The sequence below is a fragment of the Mugil cephalus genome, chromosome 11 (genome assembly GCF_022458985.1).
Source record: "Mugil cephalus isolate CIBA_MC_2020 chromosome 11, CIBA_Mcephalus_1.1, whole genome shotgun sequence".
Taxonomy (NCBI): Eukaryota; Metazoa; Chordata; class Actinopteri; order Mugiliformes; family Mugilidae; genus Mugil; species Mugil cephalus.
Genome location: NC_061780.1, coordinates 16,423,617 through 16,443,631, shown reverse-complemented (window position 1 = coordinate 16,443,631; position 20,015 = coordinate 16,423,617). Strand labels below are relative to the sequence as shown.

Sequence of the window (20,015 nt, the reverse complement as noted above, 5' to 3'; positions counted from 1 at the left end):
CTGCCGTTCCTCTCCCTCTCCGTCCTGCATGCAAGACATTTACAGGTTTCCCAGGCACATTTTGTGCGTTAGACTCATGCGCGGCGCCCGCTGAGGGAGAGCCAAACCGAATAAGACTTTGAGCGTCCTCCTTGCGCGTGTGCGAACTTCAATCCCGTGCCAAGAAACTGTGGTGTTCACATGAATCTGTGTCAGGATGATTGGTTTAGACACGCCGCATAAATAACAGCATCTATCCAGGATGATCCCATGGCGCAGGAGAGCTGCCAGCTCGGCTGGAGAAGCAGCTACAGGAGGGATTGCTCCCCCTAAAACACAGGCACCAAACTGGGCAGAACTCAGGAGGCTAAAAGATCTGCAGTATGTGAAAGCTGGACCGGCGCCCAGTCAGGACGGATTATCTCGTGTCACGCCAAAAGGAAAAACCATTTGGACTAGTCACACCAAGACCACATCCACCGTGTGGTGCTGTCCAAATCGGGGAAAGCACATGCGCGATCAAGATGTGTAGTTAGTGGGGAATAATGTGATTTTCCTTACAGCAAGAAGCAAAACCTCACAGCCGTAGCCGCTGGAGTTTCACTGTGCCCAGGAGGCCGATCCTGAGCCAAAGAGTCTTCATGTATGATTTAATGCTATGCAAATCAGTTCTCTTAATCCCACTGATGAGATCTGCAGCGGAGATAGACCCCAGTTAGCATGCAGCCGGGACTCTTCCCCGCTGTCGGATTAAGCGCTGCACCTCAGGGCCGCGGTTTTAGAAATGCCCGTGCCTTTCTGTCATCTTCGCTCCAGATAACACTGCGGCGCGTTGGGCGAAATGTTTGAAGATAAACTCTGGCTCGTGAAGGAGACGACGCAGCGTTTCCTGCTGCATTCGGTCTCAGAAGGTTTCCCGTTCACTCGCATCCAAAGTTGCTTGCATGGTATGTGGGAAATTGCGTTGTCATGGTGACACCTATCTGTTTGAGGTGACATTAATTTGAACATCGCAGCTAAAGACACACCACAGGATTAACTGTTTTGCTGCCACGTGTCCCCTTATTGGCTATGCAGTGGAGTTTTCCCACTATATACATTTCTTCTTCTTCTGTTTTCTTTTTCTTCTCCTCTCACTTCTTCATTTTCTTCCTTCATTTCTTCCTCTTTTACAAGTGTTAAATATTTTAATGCAATGACAAGTAAAAAAAAATAAAAAAAAAACAATTTTAAAAAAACAATTCCACCTCTGTATTGAAAAATATTCACAGATATCATTTTACAGGGAACTCCATGTGGTCAGATTCAATACAGTAAAACTAATTTATACAGCACCAGGTAGGTTATTTGTAGGAGAGCACGGAGGATGCAACATGATTGAATACGTTTTGATGATGCACATGATGGCACTAAAAGCCAGAAATATTTCACAGGATTAGAGGAAGTTGAGTCTTTATTATTTACCCCAGACCTATAAACCTAGATAAAGCATATCTGTTGCTGCTTGTAGCCTTCAGCTCCTCTTGAGTGTGAGGCTTTTTTCGTCTCCACATACGTTTGCGTTGCATCGTGCATTTAAGAGTGCTTCACTAGATCCAAAGCTCGAGATGTTGAATTTCACGCAGCTGCGTGGATAATAATACACTCGTGTTTCGGGTATGTTGAGATAATCAGACGTTCAGGCTTTGTGACTCAGACGTCATGCATCAAACAAAGCAGCTCATCAGACGCAGGAGAGCGTCGCCACAGAAGTGGCTGGTTTCCTCTGAGGCTGTTTGTACGTATCTGTCACATCATAGCTGCAGAAAGCAATCAGCGATCAGGATAAAATTATCTTGCTTAACAGATGGGAGCCCCAAACTGTGTCAACGTGCAGACATGGCTGCGCAGCACTGCGCTAAAAATGTGTCACTTGGGTTGCATGCTGCACAAAGTGTTGCATATCGATGCTCACACACTGAAAGTCTCCATCTCGTTTGAAATTCAACACAGTTGTTTGCCTGTCTAACACCTGCTAGCTTTCACCTATGGGATGCTGGGTGATGGTTTGACCTAGATCAATAATTTGTTCGACACCCAATAAGCATGTGTGTGCCACGGTGAAATGTGTTGAATGGTGCTATGTATTTACTGTGGTTAAAATTATTACATGCCTGCCGCCAGTGTTATGCCATTTTGATACACTACCAGACCTTGTTATCCATTCGTAGTGTCCCTAAAAGTCTAAAAATTAAAATCATAAAGAGTGCCCGTATGTAGATTTGACTCACCTCTGTGTCCTCTACAGCACAGGTGTCAAACATACGACCTGCGGGACAAAAGTAGCCCAACAGAGGGTCTAATCTGACCCACAGAAATGAATTGACAAAATCAAATGCATCAACTGCAAGTTAAAATAACTTCTTTTCCTAATGTGCTCACTGTTCACATACAGCAGACAGCAATGTGCCCAAATTTCACTTATTTTTCTTAAGAAATGTCATTTTTTTTAAAAATAGTTTCCTAATTTCTTTGCTCTTATTGCTCTAAAACAAATAGAAGAAATCTGGATTTGTCCTTATTTATAGGTTATTATGCTTTTACGTTACTGGTGCGGCCCATTTGAGATCAAATTGGGCTGTATGTGACCCCCAAACTAAAATGGGTTTGACACCCCTGCTCTGCAGTGACATGGAGCGTTGCTGCTGCTGAATTTTAGACGCGCTCTACTGGCAGTACTGCAACAGATGCTGTAGCCTACGAGACAAAGCTGCTTTGCTGCATTTTGCAATTTGATTGTAGATGAGTCAGTCTTTCCATCAGCCATGTTCCTCATCTCTGCATCTATTATACTTTTGGAAAATTGGTTTTATAGTCTGCATAAACGTCCAGCTCGCTGTGTACTGAGGATTTACTTCAGAGGGTTGAAATTGTTTGACAGATTATGGTAATTTTTTTTTTGTCTGATTCTTCTTTTATGTAAATATACCTTTACTTTTATTTGCTCTAAAATTGCCTCTATTTCCAGGTTCATTCAGCGACAGTAATTGGATTTATCCGAGGCCTTTCCCACAGCAGGTGTTTCATCATAGCAGCAAAGGCCATGTTTACCTACCTCACTGAGGATGGCTTCAGTGCATGCCAGGGTTGCAGTAAGAGTGCATGCATAGGGAGCTGCAAAACTTGGGCACCTAAATGGAATGGCAGCCATTGCTACTGCTGTCATTAAATTGCTTTTGTGCTTTTCTGCTATGAAATATTGCACCACCATAGCAAAAGGGCAAATGTTTGCTTTAGATTAACCTGTTGATGTACAGTACCCTATATGAGTCATAAACTAATAAAGCTATGACCTAGAATCTGTTGTTTCCTGAAAATTAAGAGAAAATAAAGGACCAGATGGTACTCCGGCTTCCTCCCACCATCCAGAGACATGCTCGTGGGTTCATGGGTGATTCTAAATTGGCCGTAGGTATGCATGCGCATGGTTGTCTGTCTCTCTGTGTTAGCCCTGCAATAGTCTGGCGACCTGTCCAGGGTGTACTTCGCCTCTGGCCCAGTGACAGCTGGGATAGGCTCCAGCAGCCCCCGTGACCCTAGTGAGGATAAGCGGTTATAGAAGATGAGATGAGATAATAATAATAATCAGGGTTGATTCTAGGGTCAGAGCTTTGGGGGTGCTTTAATGTCAAACTACTGTGACACAAAGCTATCACAAAAAAACATAAAGTAAAGAAATTTCATATAAATGAAAAGATGAAATAGGAACAATAAGTGCAAAACAAACTTTAAAGATATGAAGGTCAGTAAAGATAGGCAACCCTGCCTAAGGGACAACAACATCATTCTATCCTTTGTCTCTGCTTTTGTCTCTCTCTCTACATTGGAAAAGTTAATCTATGTCCTCATTAAAATATTATGTTTAAACTGCATTCTTTTTACTATTGTGTTGGATTTTTTTTTGTCATCTTATCATGGACAAAACTTAGACTAAATAAAGCTATTATATAAAATATAATATATAAAAAGCTAAGTTATTTTTTTAGGGGTGCTGGGACAAAGCTTGGGACCTGAGCATTAATGGAGCACCCCTTAAAATGGGCTACACACGCCCATGACAATAACACATTGCTTCAACTGTGAGTGGTGTATCGGTGAACTCTGTGCCACAGCGCCCCCTATCTTCCGCGTCAGCCCCCTCCTCAGGCTCCTCCTCCGCCATTTTTGACTGTAAACATCCTGCCGATTTTAAAAGGACAGCGGTGAGCGGGAGGAAGGCGGCTGGCGCCATCTTGGCTGTTTTAATGAGTACAACAGGGGGAAATTCGCTTGGAGAAATAACCTAATCATTGGGATTTCACTGTAGAAGGGGTACTGTCGGTAAGTGCGCTTGCAGCGGAAATATTCGGGCGCAGTTTTGTGTAATTTTACGAGATAAAACGAGCATGCATGTTTGAGCTTATTCGTCGCGGCCTTCCCTGTACGAGGAGCCGTTAGCCGCCAGCTAACGACAGTGATGTGCTCGTAGAGGGAAAAGTATGACCAGGCTTTCACGGGCGCCTTCTTCCCGTGTGGTCTACTCTCCTATTGTGCGCGAATTGGTTTAACCAACGCCTTAGATAATCTGTATTTTACTTCACTTTAAATTAAGTCGCCGTAACGTAGATATGCATTGCTTCTTTTGTAGTTAGCTGGCGGCTAATTGAGTTCAACCCCCTTGATGGCGCCGACTATTTACTGGCGTGGGCTACCCCTTTGGCGCTTTCAGTGCGTTAACTTGCGTTGTATGAAGTGCATTAATATACAAATACTCCCGTTTATTTCCACCCGATTGTTTGTTTTTATGTAAGTTAAGAGTTCAGTATTCCTTAAAGTTCGGTGCGGGATAGTGTAGATTTCCCTTAGACATGTGCATTTCTAGTGTTTGCCTCCCAGATTGGGAAATAGGCGGAACTTGTATGAAAGCCCTTGTTTTGAAGACTTTGAATATCCTTTTTCCCTAAATGGGTTAAACGTTGATATGCCGCCAACAATTAGAAACGTTTCAAATTGCATAGCAAATTGGTGCTTCGGTGGCGGTTTGTTTATTTTACGGTCAGCGTTAGCAATCTAGCTACACCAGCTAATAAATCCTCCGATATTCGACTAGCAATCAAAGTTACCGTCTAAAAGTTTCTTCCACAGACATTTGTCGTGTAATTCCTATGGTTATAGCTAATAAATTACGTAGTGTGAAATTCAAGTCGCATGTTGATGAGATTCGTCCACGATATAAAATCTCTGGCGAGATGTCGCTCCCTAAATAGCTCGGGTGGCCTGATTGGGTTCTTAATATTTATTAATGAGCCAAGAGTATCCGTCTTTCCCAACCACTGCTAATATTGTAATGGGTCGGTTATTCTGATCAGTGTTTCATCATCGAGGTTTAACAGTCTTACTGAACATGTGCAGCTACGTTTTCTGAAACGTTGCTGTCAGACTCGCCATTGTCTCACCAATTATAAAGACCTGTCAGAGATGTGGAGCTGGACAGAAAATAATGTGTTGTCATGTTTGGTCTGCCTCTTCGTCCTGATTGCTTTGAGTGGCTGGTTGTTATATGAGATCTCTTTGACTTCATTTTTTTCAGGTAAAACTTACCACAGTGTGAGTGTGTGAACCAGGGGAACCAGGGCAATGTTCTACGCCCACTTTGTCCTCAGCAAACGTGGGCCGCTAGCCAAGATCTGGCTGGCGGCCCACTGGGACAAAAAGCTGACCAAGGCCCATGTGTTTGAATGCAACCTGGAGAGCAGCGTGGAGAGCATCATCTCACCCAAGGTAACGAGACAAGATATGTAGTCCTTAAATACATGTGATCCTGCTGCTGGAGTTCATTTGAAGCCTTAAATAGGCCTCAGCTGTTGAAGAAGTTAATGAGTGATTAATTCAGAGTAGAGTTTTTGTCGCTGCCAGTAAATCGTCAGTTCATTGAATACGACCACCGTCTTTTCTCTGATTTTTTTTTTTTTTTTTTTTTTTTTAAAGCACTTTACTCAAAGTGTCTCAAAGTAATACTGTCCACTGATCACATTGATTAGTGTTGTTTTTTACTTACACGTAAACATTTTTCTGCCCATGTCGTTTTAGGTGAAGATGGCATTGCGAACATCAGGCCACTTACTCCTCGGGGTGGTGAGAATCTACCACAGGAAGGCCAAGTACCTGCTTGCTGACTGTAATGAAGCCTTCATCAAAATCAAAATGGCTTTTAGACCGGGTAAGCACTTCTGGGAGGGAAAAAAAAAAACATTAGTCCTGCAGTTACGCAGTTGGTTTACAGACCATAATTGTTATTCGTGAGTGATAAGACCATGGGGTACTGTGTATGTTATAATAACATTACTACTTGTGTCTCTGTTAAGGTGTTGTGGATCTACCTGAGGAGAACAGAGAGGCAGCATACAATGCCATCACCTTGCCTGAGGAGTTCCACGACTTTGACCAGCCCCTTCCAGATCTGGAGTAAGTCGGCTGCATTAATTGTTTCCCATTCATTACTTTATCCAGTTGAAACATCAACCGTCAAGAGGAAGTGGCCTATGAGGCCGTGACTAGTACTGGTGTGTCTCTGTTTGTCAGCATGGGCCTCTTATGTGTACATATTGCACATCAGGTTCCTTCAGAAATGTGTTGCACTGCCAGTTCCATCACTGTTTCAGTGTCCGCTACAACGGTCCAGGACCATAAAATGTGTTCTTCGTTGCCCATGTTCTGTACATGGATTGTTTTGCTTTCGTTTTGCATCGTAGTGAATGCACATTCGTTGCTTGTTTTGGTGCCCTGGGCCGACAGAGCCAACGCTGCAGCACAGCGCCTGTCATTACGAATGATCTATTACACAGCTAAAAATATGTTAACGAGAGAAACTGATGTTGAATTTTGCTACACCAAGTATATTGTATTGCATTACAGTATATGTGATGACAGAGCTAGATGAGGTTAAAATATGTAGTCTCCATCAAAACAAACTTTCCTCTATCTTAGACATGGTATCAAATTAAATTAAGGGCTATAATTGTACCAGTTGTTACATGTATTCACATACAGTCGCACTGTATTTTGACAAGTAAGTAACATGTCCCGATTAAGCCGTCTGTATATATATTTTGTTTATTGCGAATGTTCATACTTTTTCTTGTTTTCCAAACAGCGACATTGACGTGGCCCAGCAGTTCACCCTGAACCAGAGCAGAGTAGAGGAGATCACCTTGAGGGAAGATGTTGGCAACCTCAGCCTCTTGCAAGACAATGACTTCGGTAGGACGCAACTCACACACCACACATGCACAAGAAGATTAAGCACATTTTATGTGATGGTAAATTGTAACCTGTGTGTACCACATCGTAGACTGTCCTTGTTTTAGATATAGCCTCACAGGGACCATTCATGTCAACATAACATAACAAATTCACAACATGTTGTTTTCTGCAGCTGACTTCGGTATGGACGACCGAGAGATGATGCGTGATGCTAGTACGTTTGAGGAGGACATCATGCACGGTGCCACAGCCTCTAACCTTTTGCTTGAGGCTGAGCCTGGCCCGGCTAATCTGCCCGATAAGTCCAACCACATGGAGTATGACGACTTTGGAGATGGCTCTATGGGCACCGCTGACGGGGGAATGCTGGGTGAGCAGCATGTTTTAGTTTACACATATCGGTTTATGTTAGACTGCAGTTAAAGCTGTCCAGCGTGGTATGTATTAGGAAGTAATGATGACGTGATTCTCAGTTGACAAGTTGCTGAGCTCTGAAGACGGAGGCGGCATCTTTGATGATCCTCCAGCCATCACAGAGAGTGTCATGATGCCTCCAGATCACGGAGACGACGAGGACGACTTTGATAACCTCCAGTCACGTAAGTATAGCAAAGTTAACATTGCAGATAAAATCTTAACAACTCTGCATGTGCTGTTATGTGTCATTAGTTACTTCTTAAAGGTGAAATACATTTTTGTGTTGTCTAGCGGGTCCAGACAGCCCCGACTCTGGCCCAGCAGAGCCACTTCCTGCCATGGCTGACCAGACAGAACAGACCACTCTGGTTCACAACGAGGAGGAGGCCTTTGCCCTGGAACCAATTGATATCACTGGTAAGACAATACTCTCAGTAGAGATACAAGGACATATTTAAATTAGAAATGTAAATTTTTGTCACAGATGTTCAAATAACAGTTTATTTTAAAATGTGTTCAAATGGGAGCTCAAAATAAATGGTGGCTTCACACATTTCACTGTGTACAGAATTCTTTCTGACTTTAGTCGAGACATTTTTGTTTCCGCCAAACAAAAAAAAATATCTCTAGTTGTAGTAATATGAAAAATGAATCACTTGACACCAAGATGTATAAGACAACACTACGCTGATATACTGTTGACCTCGAGGGCCCTTTGTCTTGTACTGTGTTATCGTACAATATATTTTATTAGCAGTGTAGCAGTTCTGCAGCACTCTGTTTGCTCAGGACTGAGCTGAGGATCGGCCGAATTGTAAAGGTTCAATGCACAAAAAAACAGACTTTATGCATATAAATAACTTCCTGGCTGTGTTTACATTTGTGTCGTGCAGGTGACACTGTGGTCAAATTTGTATAGACTGGTGGATTTATTATAATAGGAAGATACCAAATGCTTGTGTAAAATGCCAAAATGCCTTCTGTGTAGGATTTTAAAATGGATTCAAATGGGAGCTCATAGTAAATGGTGCCTACACACATTTCACTGTGTACACAGTTTCTTCTGGACAACCAAAGACAATGAACTGTACACAATAGCTTTTTATGTGGAGAAAATGTAATAATGCAACCGCCGTGTGTTTTTGTTTTTTTTTCTTCTTTCTTGTGTTCAGTGAAAGAGACCAAGGCAAAGCGTAAAAGGAAGCTGATTGTAGACAGTGTGAAAGAGTTGGACAGCAAGACCATCAGGGCCCAGCTGTCTGACTACTCAGATATTGTCACCACCCTGGACCTCGCACCTCCCACTAAGAAGCTTATGATGTGGAAGGAGACTGGTGGAGTGGAGAAGCTCTTCTCTCTGCCTGCTCAGCCCCTCTGGAACGCTCGGCTCCTCAAGGTAACTAATAAATAATTATGTAATGGTTGGTAAACACATGCATATATTCACATTTATAAACGTACGAAAACTGTCAGCTGTCTGCCTGAAATCACTCCCAAGGAATATTACATCCTGGAGAATGGTAATGAGCGAGCCACAATAGAGGTTTAATTCTCCAAGTAGGTCAGACTCTGACATTGTATAATGGATGGGGGAGAAAGGAGATTCATAATGTATTTATCGTTGACGTTCTGTTCAGGTTGTGGGATTTAAAATGAGATCGTTGAAGGAAAATGATGGAGAGGATGTGGTTAGGTTTAGTCTGCACCTTTTCCGTGTTCTTTCACACCAACATTACCCCTCTCGAGTGCTGAATGGAAAATGTGTTAATGCATAATTTGGCGGAATTTGCATTCTTTCATTTGGTAAAAGTCCTTCCTAACAGTTCCTGCATTTATTGTTCTTCTAACTTTGTATAAAGCTTTTTTGTTCAACTTCCCTTCAAGTTTATCTGTCCTTAATTTCAGATGTTCACTCGCTGCCTGACGCCTCTGGTGCCAGACGAGCTGAGGAAGAGGAGAAAGGGCGGAGAAGCAGACAGCCTGGATGAGTTCCTTAAAGAGCTGGAGAACCCAGAGGTGCCTAGAGAGGAGGTCATGGGTCAGCACAGAGATGTCATTGGTACGTTGCGTTACGCTCTGCTAGTTCCTTGAAATGTTCCTTGTACCAAAAGTACGTGGCTCTTTGAGTGGAAATATGGATGTGTACACCTACACCTTTATTTCTTTTTTTACATTCCGTAACACTCTGACTTATCTGCCCCTCAGACCAGACTATCATGGAGGAGCCCAGTATGTTGGCAGCCTCCGCAATGGAGGGCAGCAGGACGACCCTGGATGAAACCGTCATGCCCCCTCCTTCCACTCCCCGTGGTGTAAAACGCAAGAACATTGACAAAGAGAGTGCCCTTCCTGTAAGTACAAGTCATTTAAATTCTGTTTATTGATCTTTTTAAAAAACACTGAATTAAAGCTGACAGATTTCCCATTGCACCAAGCATGCTGCTTTTAATTTGAAAAGTTCAATTGAGAGTTATCCAATCCCACTTGAGTTTGGTGACAATTCAGTAGTCTAGTCATTCCAGATAAGATTGGAAGATTTCAGTGTCTTCAAGTGACAATAGTCATTCATTGGAAAAAATATAAACGAAACGTCGAGAAATGGAAGAAACGTGATGTAGTATACTGGCCCTGATTTGGGTGCTTCCTGCCTTCGCCCTTTCAGATGACTCCCCTGGAGCAACAGCAGGTGGCCGACCGCTCCGCCTTGTCTCAGAGGTTAGACATGCCTCAGGTGGACCTGCCCCCAGAGGAGACGAGTCTCAACCTCACCCAGCTCGTCCCTGAGCTCGACCTACTGGGTGACAAAAAAGACAAGAAGGACGACAGTGAAGAAGAAGAGGTGAGTGAAAATGACTACAATACAGAAGTATTTGTAGTTGGTCATTCTTAAAACATTCAGTACATACCGGACCAGTTGATGCTTATTGCTGTATGTTTGGTCCTCAGGAAGAGGAAGGGCAGGGTGGAGACCAGGATCAAGAGGAGAAGAGATGGAACAAGAGAACCCAACAGATGCTTCACGGTCTTCAGGTATAACGGCTATTACTGTGTGCTAATCACCCCAAGACGTACCCCATTCATAGCAATTCCACTAACTTACACTTTTTTGATTCAGCTTCAAGATAATAACACTTCACGTGATCTTTATCTGCATGGTGCAACATGTTTTTCCTGTATTACATATGTTTTTATGTTTCTGTTCCTATAGCGCGTCATGGCTAAAACTGGTGCAGACTCAGTTAGCCTGCTTGACCTGTGCCAGAACAACAACAAGAAGCAGGCAGCTGCCAAGTTTTACAGTTTCCTTGTCCTCAAGAAGCAGCAAGCCATCGAGGTCACTCAGTCTGAGCCCTACAGCGACATCATCGCCACCGCCGGACCAAGATTCCACCTTATTTAGACATTTGAATAACAGACAAACGTTCTTCTTGCAACAGGCATACTTTTAAATTACTCAACTTTTTGCCTTTTTATTTTGTGTTTTTCTGTCGGCCCTTTTTGTTTTTGTTTTTTCCTTGGGGACGGGAGGGAGTAGTCGGGAATGGGTTGGAAACTTTTTACGAAAAGGATTTTACTTTACTACAGATAGAATCATGCAGTATTCTTGGTTCAAATTGAGTGAGGAAGTATGTTTAACAAGTATATTTATGAAGCAACGTTTTGTTTTGTTTTTTTCGGTCTTCAATTTGTAAACTTTGCGTTATCTTGTTTTGTAAGTTAAATTTCTATTGTCCGCTCATTCCATATGTATCATCATTGCCCCACTTTCAACTGAGATATTGCAGATTTTAGATTATGGCCCCCATATTTTTACACTGAATCCTGTATTGACTGTACATGTTCTGCAAAGGTACTGTTTTATTGTTCAGAAGTGTAACCGCTCCATCTTCTCCTTGTTGCACTTGTACTTGGCTAAACAAAAAGGTTAATCTGTCAGAAAATTGATAATTCTTACCTGGCATTAAATGTTTCAGATGTATAATTCAGGCAGTTTATCAGTTATGTACATTTCTTTCTTTTCTTTTGTATCTTTTTACTTTTATGCTTATTCACCTTTTTGCATTATGTAACTAGGTAAAGTACTTGTTACAGTAAAGTTCACTATCCCACCTTTTTAGTCTTTGGGTAACTTCTAGTTGTGATACATCTGTAAAGATTTGAAATAAAGTGTTTTAAGTACTTGGATACATAACTGGATATTTATTCATTGAACGTGTTACTTTTTAATAATACCCAGTAGAAATGTAGATATGAAATTGAAACGATTTAATCCTGAGATAAGTTTGCACGGTAAAAGATTTATTTTAAAAAAAAAAAAAGTCTTGGTTATTCCAGAATTTTATTGCAATATGTTCTCACACATTTTGCAATTTTATTTATTTATTTAAAAAAAAAAAGTGTAAGTACAAAATAAGAACAATATGTATATCATTGGCATAACTACAAGAAACATTACAAGAAATAAACACAATGTTTTAGCACGTTGTAGCAAAAAATCAAAAAATTACATAGGGAATTATGCTATTTGGCTGGAAGGAACTGTTTTAAATCAGGGGTGTCAAACTCATTTTAGTTTAGGTCCCACATGCAGATCAATTTGGTCTCAAGCGGGCCAGACCAGTAATATAACAGCATAATAACCTACAAGTAACGACAATTTGTTTTAGTGCAAAGAAGGATGAGTAAACTAGGAGAATGTTTACATTTAGCAAACCAACCCTTAAAAAAATGAAGTGTCTTAAGAAAAATAAGTGCAATTTTCTGTCAGCTGTTTAGTCGTGAGTCTCAGAATCACTCTTTGGTGTTCAAGTGCAATTTCTTTTAGTACAGACAAAATACTAAACAAATCCCAAAACAGCCATTAAAAACTTATTCACTAATGAAGGCTGTGCTTTTTACTAAAAGACACATTTTTCTGTTGCTGTGCTTCAAGTCTTTATAAGGCCAGTACATTTGAAAGTTCTTCAGAGACAAAAATGCCTAAAACAAGGAACCTAATGCAGGAAACATGCCAGAAGATACTGATTCTCAGCCAGAAAGCGTACAGCTGCCGCCAGATCTCCAGGAAGTGCAGATGCAGTCCTTCAGCAGTTAGATACAGATGAACCAACAGCTTAGAAGACCAAGAAAACCAAGATCTGGGCGTCCAAAAGTTTCTTCAGCAAGAAATGACCGCATCCTGATCTGCATGTGCAGTGAAAACAACCGAATGACATCACAGGAACTCCAACAGCAGTGGTCAAACTGGTGTCTAGTGTTCCACCCGCACTGTACATGTTTGACTTTTAGATCTTGGCTTAAGATTCTACAAGGCTGTCAAGAAGCCCCTGATCAATGAGAGACAGAGGTGAGCCCGGCGTTGTTGGGCCCAAGCACACAAGAACTACACAGTCAGGAACTGGAAGAAGATTCTGTGGTCAGATGAGTCCAGTTCACAGCTTTAGTATCTTAGTATCTGCTGGGGTTGGTCATCTCACTGTCTGTGATGGCACATTGAACGCAACCAAATATTGTGCCATTCTCGAAACCCACATGCTCCCATCTGCACATGCTCTGTTCTGTCGAGGTTGAAACAGTATCCTTCATCCAGGTTTTAGAGTGGCCAGCTCAATCCCCAGACATTGGGCGTGGATTATTAAAAGGTTTATTTTAAAGCGCAAACCAAAGAATTTAGAAGAATTAATTTAGCTCTACTAATGCTGCTAATGGCAGGAGTACTAAATATTCATTTGATGATGTGATGGTTTATTTTTTTATCTGTTCAGGTTTGAACACATTCACTGTTATTAGTTGCCTTTTTCTGACAATTTCAAGAAGTGACATATTGAAACTGTCAAGAATTTAAGTTGGTTAGTTTTTCTTGTAAACAATAAATAAGTAAGTAAGTAAACAACAAAATAAATGTAACTTGTATTTGTTTGTGTCTGTCTAATGCAGGCACACCTTTTGAAACACAGAAAAGATTTTTACACAAATATCTCATGATAATATTTGAGATTGTGTTAAATTTCAAGGGTGTCCGAAAACCTTTTTCCACCACTGTACTAAAACAGTGGACAAATTAGGGAACAGCAGGCTGCTTTTGGCCCACGGGCTGTATGTTTGACACCTGCGTTTTAAATAGAAGAGTAACTGTACAGCACATAATATTTTGACTTAGATGTGTGATATAGTGTTAGTATAGGCCTGATAGGCCAGGTTCATTATTAATTCAATAAATGAGCAGTGGGGGAAGACGCGTGTTTCTCATAAATTTTCATCCTTTGTCTGCGTTACTATCCAAATATTTCAATTTAAAAAACACACATGGGAGGGTCAGTTGTGTTTTGTGATAGTGGGCCACTAGACAGCGGCCGACTCGAACAATGTAAGAACCCAACTCTTTTTGCCATTGTTTCTCCACGGACAGTAAAACGCACACGTCATTGCCGGAAGCGTCCATCGCTGAATACCTTCCTCCTTTTTCCGCGTGCACCGGTTCACAGATGGCTGCCCGTAAAGAGTCCACTTCAGGATCGACCACAGCAATGGCTACTACAGCCGGCACACTGGACTCCCCCGTCAAACAGATCCAGATTGAGGGGCTGGTGAGTGTCGCGTATTGACTGTTGTTAACGGACGGTAGAGAGCCGTTTGTTAACGTTACCATGGTTGTTTCCATATGTGGATGCTAAAGGGTGAGCATCATCATGGCGGAGAAATAACGTTAATGTGCAGCAGTTTCTTCTTCTCTTAAGTACACTAAGCAGCCTCTTTAGCGTATATTATGCGTGTCAATTTAATACATCACTGAAAAAATAAGACAAAAATGATCTATTGGCGTTCTCATAACTGTCTGCTATGCTAATAATAGGCTAACAGTGCTAGTCTTTTAAACTAGCTACTGTTCTAGCTTTCAGAGAGCTTCGGGGGCGTTTCATTTTTAAGCCAGGACCTCCCGGGTGGAGGCGGGCACCGGATATTTTTCTCACAGAGAAGTCCCGCGGTGCCTTTAAAATAATATATGTTTTTATAAGATTACAGTACAACAAAGCTAATACAGTTAAACTTAAAAAAATCTATTGATTGAATTCAAATGGATGCGGTTTGAGTGGTCGCACATCGTTAAATATCATGACTGTTTATCACATTAATGGCCGTCAGTAGATGAGACGTGGATGCTTTCAGATATTCAACCTGCCCTCTGCTCTGCTCACTGTTGAACTTTTCAAAGTCATTACACATTTATGGAATTTGGGTGGGAGTTTATTGTTATGAAATTTGGGGGAACTATTATCTATAGTTTAGTCTCTCGTTTAAAAAGTATTGCAGCCTTTTCTGATTTCTCTTCCCTGTGATCATACACATCTAACCTGTGGCAAACGTCAAAATTGACCTTACAACAATTGGTTTCTGTCTTTATCTTCTGTAGTACCTCCGTACAAGCAGCAGAGGACAAACTTGCTTCGCTAGTGTGCATGTGCTTTCTCCCTGCCCCTGTCCTAAACTGCACTGGACACAAAGCAGCTTATTTTCCTGGTGTGCTTGAGCGCAGTAGCAGGATGTTAACTTGCCAGCTGCTGCCTCCCTTTTATCTTGCTCATTAAAGCTGCCCTGGAGTCTCAGGCTCTAATTTCAAATCTAAATATTTCACCTCGGTGTGTATTATTTAGTCTTCTAATGAGAGCGGGTTAATTTCTTTTCTTGGCCTTACCAACACAACATTTTAATCGCAGCACTTAAATTAATAACCGTCAGCAACCTTTTTATTGTGCGACCCCTTTTGGAGTGCAGGAGACAAAGTGTCTGTTTCAGGTAGAGATATGAAACGTGTTTCACCTGAATGCATTGATATGCAGCAGTTGCTGCCGCGTTGCATCATGACCCGCCTGTCGGAGGTTTAGCTGGAGGGTTGCCCTTAGAGAGCATCGCTGCTGCTGTGTAGTAGAATTGGATTGTTTCCTTGCTTTTGAAGAGGTTTCAGTGGATGATGTTGCCACAGGACCAGAGTGCAGCACAGGAGTGCTTTCAGTTAAACACCAACTGAGATCACACGTTTGCCTCCATGTTTGAAAAATGCTTTATTCATTTATTCTGACGTTCGATGCGCTGTGGACACCATGACTTAAAGAAAAGTCGGCGCACGCTGAAGAGGATGTTATGGCGTTGATTTATTTATTTATTCATTTTTAAAGCACCCAGAGATAAAAAGGCAGGAACGGAAACACACCAAGGCGAGTTTAATCTTAACATTTTACGCAACAGAAGAAACATTTTTCAGTAACTGGAGGAATGAATCCCACACAGTCAGAACCATTTCTACGCTGAGATTTTTAAATATGCCTTGAGTTCTTAATCATGGGATAGTCAAGAAGCACACAGTAGAAAATCTGCGGTTTATGTTGATATTTATTATTGGAATCAGCCCTGGTTGATTTGTTGACATCCTTGGTTACTTTAGCACCACAGCAGATGGCTAAGGTGGTTTTATGGTTCAGTTGCGCAGCTCTCCGCCGAGTGAAGGATTGTGGGAATACAAGTAATGCAGGGGCTGCAGAGACATACTTGCATGCAGCCCTCCCATAATCTAACAATATGGCAGCACTGTGTGTGAGTTGGATGCTGACTGCTTGAAACACAAAAAGAACTAAGAATGAGTAGGCATGAACCGGAGACAGGCACAGGCAATTACTACACGTTAAAAACTCGTTATTTTTTCCCCACTACAAATATCTTTTTGGTCCAGTTCTTCATCATGGTTGGGGAAAATATAAATGCCCAAAAAAAGCACAAACATTTAACTAAGTAACCCATATCTCTGGTTGTTCCACATGTTTTTGACACAGTCACAGAGTGGCAGCAGACAGCAAAGGTCCGAGCCGCACCAACACAGTGCCAAACGTATAGCGCAAGCACAGACAAACAAACTTAATTTGTAAAAATCTTAGTAAAAATGATCAGATTTTGCATCTCACTGCTCATGACATTGCTTAAGTTGCTGCGAAGGTGTGCAGCCTTTTGGCCAACTTTCTCATTCGGTGGTGGTGGCTTCTCGTGTAATTAAACTACTGCCGACACAGTTTTGTTTTTTTTCCTACCACCTGCAAGCGAGTAGAGAGTAAACCCTGAAGCTACTAACTGTAAATACAATTACTGACTGCTACTAAAAGTGATAACCAAAATATAAGTACGTTCTTACAAAAGTGTGTGGAGAATTTAGCATGAAACAACTCTAATATAAGTTAGTTTGTTGTTCTGAACCTGGAAGACGCATCAAACTGATCATTTACAATTAGACTGGTCCATGAACTACAGAACAGTCTGCTGATGCTCTATTTATCATATGATTATTTCCCTCATCCATATTTCCTGCAAAATTACACCCAATCACAAAGCTATTTGCATGCATTAGTAGTGCTGAGGGAGTGCCTTGTGAATACGATGCAAACCAAGGTTAAATGTGTCATTGTAACAATATTATGTCAGTTACTGCCTGTATCTGAACTAACTATAGGTGATTTGTAACTGATCCAAACCAAACGCCTTCTTATTTGAGTTATTCCTGCTAAACAGCAGAGCAAGCACGTGTTGTGATTACGATTAATTGTCCGTCAGAAAGACTTTGAATCGTTTCTTCCCCCAACATTGAAAGAACACCTCCCGAATGTAGTTGCCCGGGTCACTGGCTCCCGCATCCCTGTCTTTGAACACTTGACATTACAAGCCAGACTTGGCACAACAAACTCAAACATGTTTGAGAAAGATTTCACTCAGCCAGCGGGTGGAAGCTGGCAGACGAAGTGGGAATCTTCAGTGGTCTTCATCTATGGCTTAACCCACCGGATGACTCGAGCCCCGCGAAAGCCATTTCTCCGTCAAGTATATCACAGCCGACGTCGAGTGCGGACGCAAAAAGAAAACTAATTACGGGATCGTCTCTCTTGCTGTACTTTCTCATAACTTGAGCCCCTTTGTGGCAGGAGTAGAAGCCCCTTTTTGTGTGAGCGAGAAAGAAGATTTATGATAAGAATTAAAGGCAGCCAGCGGGGGATTTTGACCGCAATTGATTTTGCACAATTCAATTTTAAGCTTGTTGATTTATAATACGCTGTCCACATATCAATCTCGGGCCTCTCCACATGAGGTGAGCTCGCTGGGCTAGCAGCCTGTGAGCTAGATCAATAAAATCATACGTGAGTGCGTGTGTGTGTGTGAGAGAGAGAGCGGCGAGAAAACACAGTGTTTGAGAATGTGCGTGAAAGTTTGCACCAACGTGGAGCTTTCCCAGCTTTGCTTATAATACCTGATGGCATTCACTCAGCACCAGGAAGCAGGTCCTACAAATCCACTGCTCTTACCTTCCTTCCCTTTTCTTGCGGTGTGGATTCCACTCCGCTTTCCCCTTTTCTTAAAAAACCCCATTTCAGTCTGACCCTATTTGTTTGACCTCACTGGAGTTGTTTTTGGCCCATTGTCCGTCTCTCACCTGCTCCATTTCCAGACGGATGCTATTTAAGTGCGTGATGAACAGATTGCCAGGAGTTAGATAGCTGAAAGCATTGTGTATTTGTGCTATCTGCGCTCGCTGATGGAGGGAGACTAGAAAAGCTATTTGTGGGCAGGAAAAAGCAGACAAAGCTCAAAGGGGGGGGCAGGGGGAGGCTTTGTAAAGCAGCCAGCAGTACCGTTTTTCAGGACTTCTGTAGCTCTCTTCTTCCCCGCTGCACCCCCCCCCCCCCGTCGCCTCCCTAGCTGTCATTTCTACACCTGTCTGCTCTCCCCGTCCTCACCCAGTCCCTGATCTCTTGTGCCGTCATTTTCCACATCCTTCTGGTCTCTCTCTGTCACATGTCACCGTTACATTTCCTTCGTTCCTCTCTCTCTCTCTCTCTCTTCCCTGTCCCGCTGCCTTCCCCATCAAATTCTCACTCTTACATTTTCTCACTTTCTCCTCCCTCTCTCCCCATCCATCTCGCTCCCCCCACCGGCCTATTCCTCAGACCTTCCTCCCCTCTCGGTCAGAAAAAGCCAAGGCGGGCGGACGGGGAATGAGATTTGTTTTTCTTCCCGCTCCCTCCCTAATCGTCTGCCGCCCTCAGCTCTTTTACTTGTTGCGTGACAGGGTCCAGCAGGGTCTATTGAAATAAATCATCTTCCAGAGGAGCATGCATGTGCGTATATGTAGCCTATGTATGTATATGTGTGTGTGTGTGTGTGTGTGTGACTAGCTGAGACCAGTAAGGGCTCCCTTACGGTGGTGCTGGATGCTTTGTTCCAGCACTGCCACCCTGCTCCTGCTTGTATGGTGTATGTGTGTATTATTAATGCCTCTGGCTGTGACCTGCCCACACTGTTATCAGCGTGATTTATGCTCTCCCCCATCACACTATGCTTTTCAGCCTTTTGTCCTGTTCCTGTTCATTTACACACTTTGCCTTTTTTTCTCTTCTACTCTTAGCCGTGGCCTTTCTGTTTTTCCAGCGTTGCGGCGGTCCGTTCTTTCGCGTGTGCGCACGTCCGTCTATAAATACATGTTTTGTTTGCGTAGAAGTGTGCGATAGCCCCGTCTCTGCCGCCCCTTGGTGTCGGTGACACAGCTCTGGAGCTTAAACCCGCTCCTGAATCATGCGCAGACCTGTCCTGTTGGCCCATTTTTATCTGGCATTAAAAATTAAATGCGTATCATGATGCATGGACGCTCTGTCCGGATGAAGCATGATGATGTGGGATATCGGACTCTGCAAGTCCAAATATACCCTCCCACTCTACCGGGGTAGACATTTTTCTTAAAAATTTTTCTCCGCGCCGCCTCTTCTCTCTCCAGTGTAAATTGCTAAGCTGTGCTGAATACTAACTGGCCTTTTGTACGCACTCAAGTTCAGTGCTGCTCCAGAGTTGGAGCCTGCAGGTGGTGCTTACCACTGCAGGCTCCAGCACTCAGCTATAGTCAGTGATTGCAGGAGTAACTTGTCCCAGAATTTCCTCTTAACATAACAGAGGTTTTTTTTTTTTACTTTTTTTTTGACAATTTTGTGGGTTTATGCAAGAGCTCAGTGGTCGGCGAAGAGTGCAGAATGATGACTATGGATTTATTATGCAATTTAACACGAATGCATGGGGCGCTTTAGTGAGATGGTACGTATTATGTGTAATATGTTCTTCCAATCATCAGTAGATTAACAATAACAAAGAAAAATGATTTGACATGTTTGAGGAGTATTGAGCTTCAGCCTTTGGAAGCGGTTCCCTTAGCAAGTTTGAAGGCCAATGTTGCTAGGTAACCTGCCACCAACTTTTGCATTGCAGTACCTACCTGAGCACTGCAGCTTAACAAAATAATCAAGTGCCATTTTTAGCAG

General features: G+C 42.5%; 2 protein-coding genes across 2 annotated transcripts in view; both read left to right on the top strand.

Moving 5' to 3' along the window:
- The first annotated feature begins 4,200 nt into the window (after window positions 1-4,200).
- On the top strand, window positions 4,201-11,862 carry LOC125016476 (double-strand-break repair protein rad21 homolog A-like). The gene is made up of 14 exons (XM_047598984.1): window positions 4,201-4,338; window positions 5,588-5,778; window positions 6,088-6,217; window positions 6,363-6,462; window positions 7,151-7,257; window positions 7,433-7,630; window positions 7,734-7,859; window positions 7,969-8,094; window positions 8,850-9,073; window positions 9,583-9,736; window positions 9,883-10,028; window positions 10,340-10,516; window positions 10,624-10,707; window positions 10,886-11,862. Exons 2-14 carry the CDS (start codon window positions 5,635-5,637, stop codon window positions 11,075-11,077), a joined length of 1,908 nt encoding a protein of 635 aa, XP_047454940.1. The 5' UTR covers window positions 4,201-4,338; window positions 5,588-5,634; the 3' UTR covers window positions 11,078-11,862.
- A 2,239-nt stretch (window positions 11,863-14,101) lies between these two features.
- Window positions 14,102-20,015, top strand: part of LOC125016473 (eukaryotic translation initiation factor 3 subunit H) — a 54,028-nt gene continuing 48,114 nt past the window's right edge. Inside the window, exon 1 of the mRNA XM_047598981.1 lies at window positions 14,102-14,264. Within this exon, the coding sequence (XP_047454937.1) occupies window positions 14,163-14,264 (102 nt within the window). The 5' untranslated portion in view covers window positions 14,102-14,162. The remainder of the gene's footprint in view (window positions 14,265-20,015) is intronic.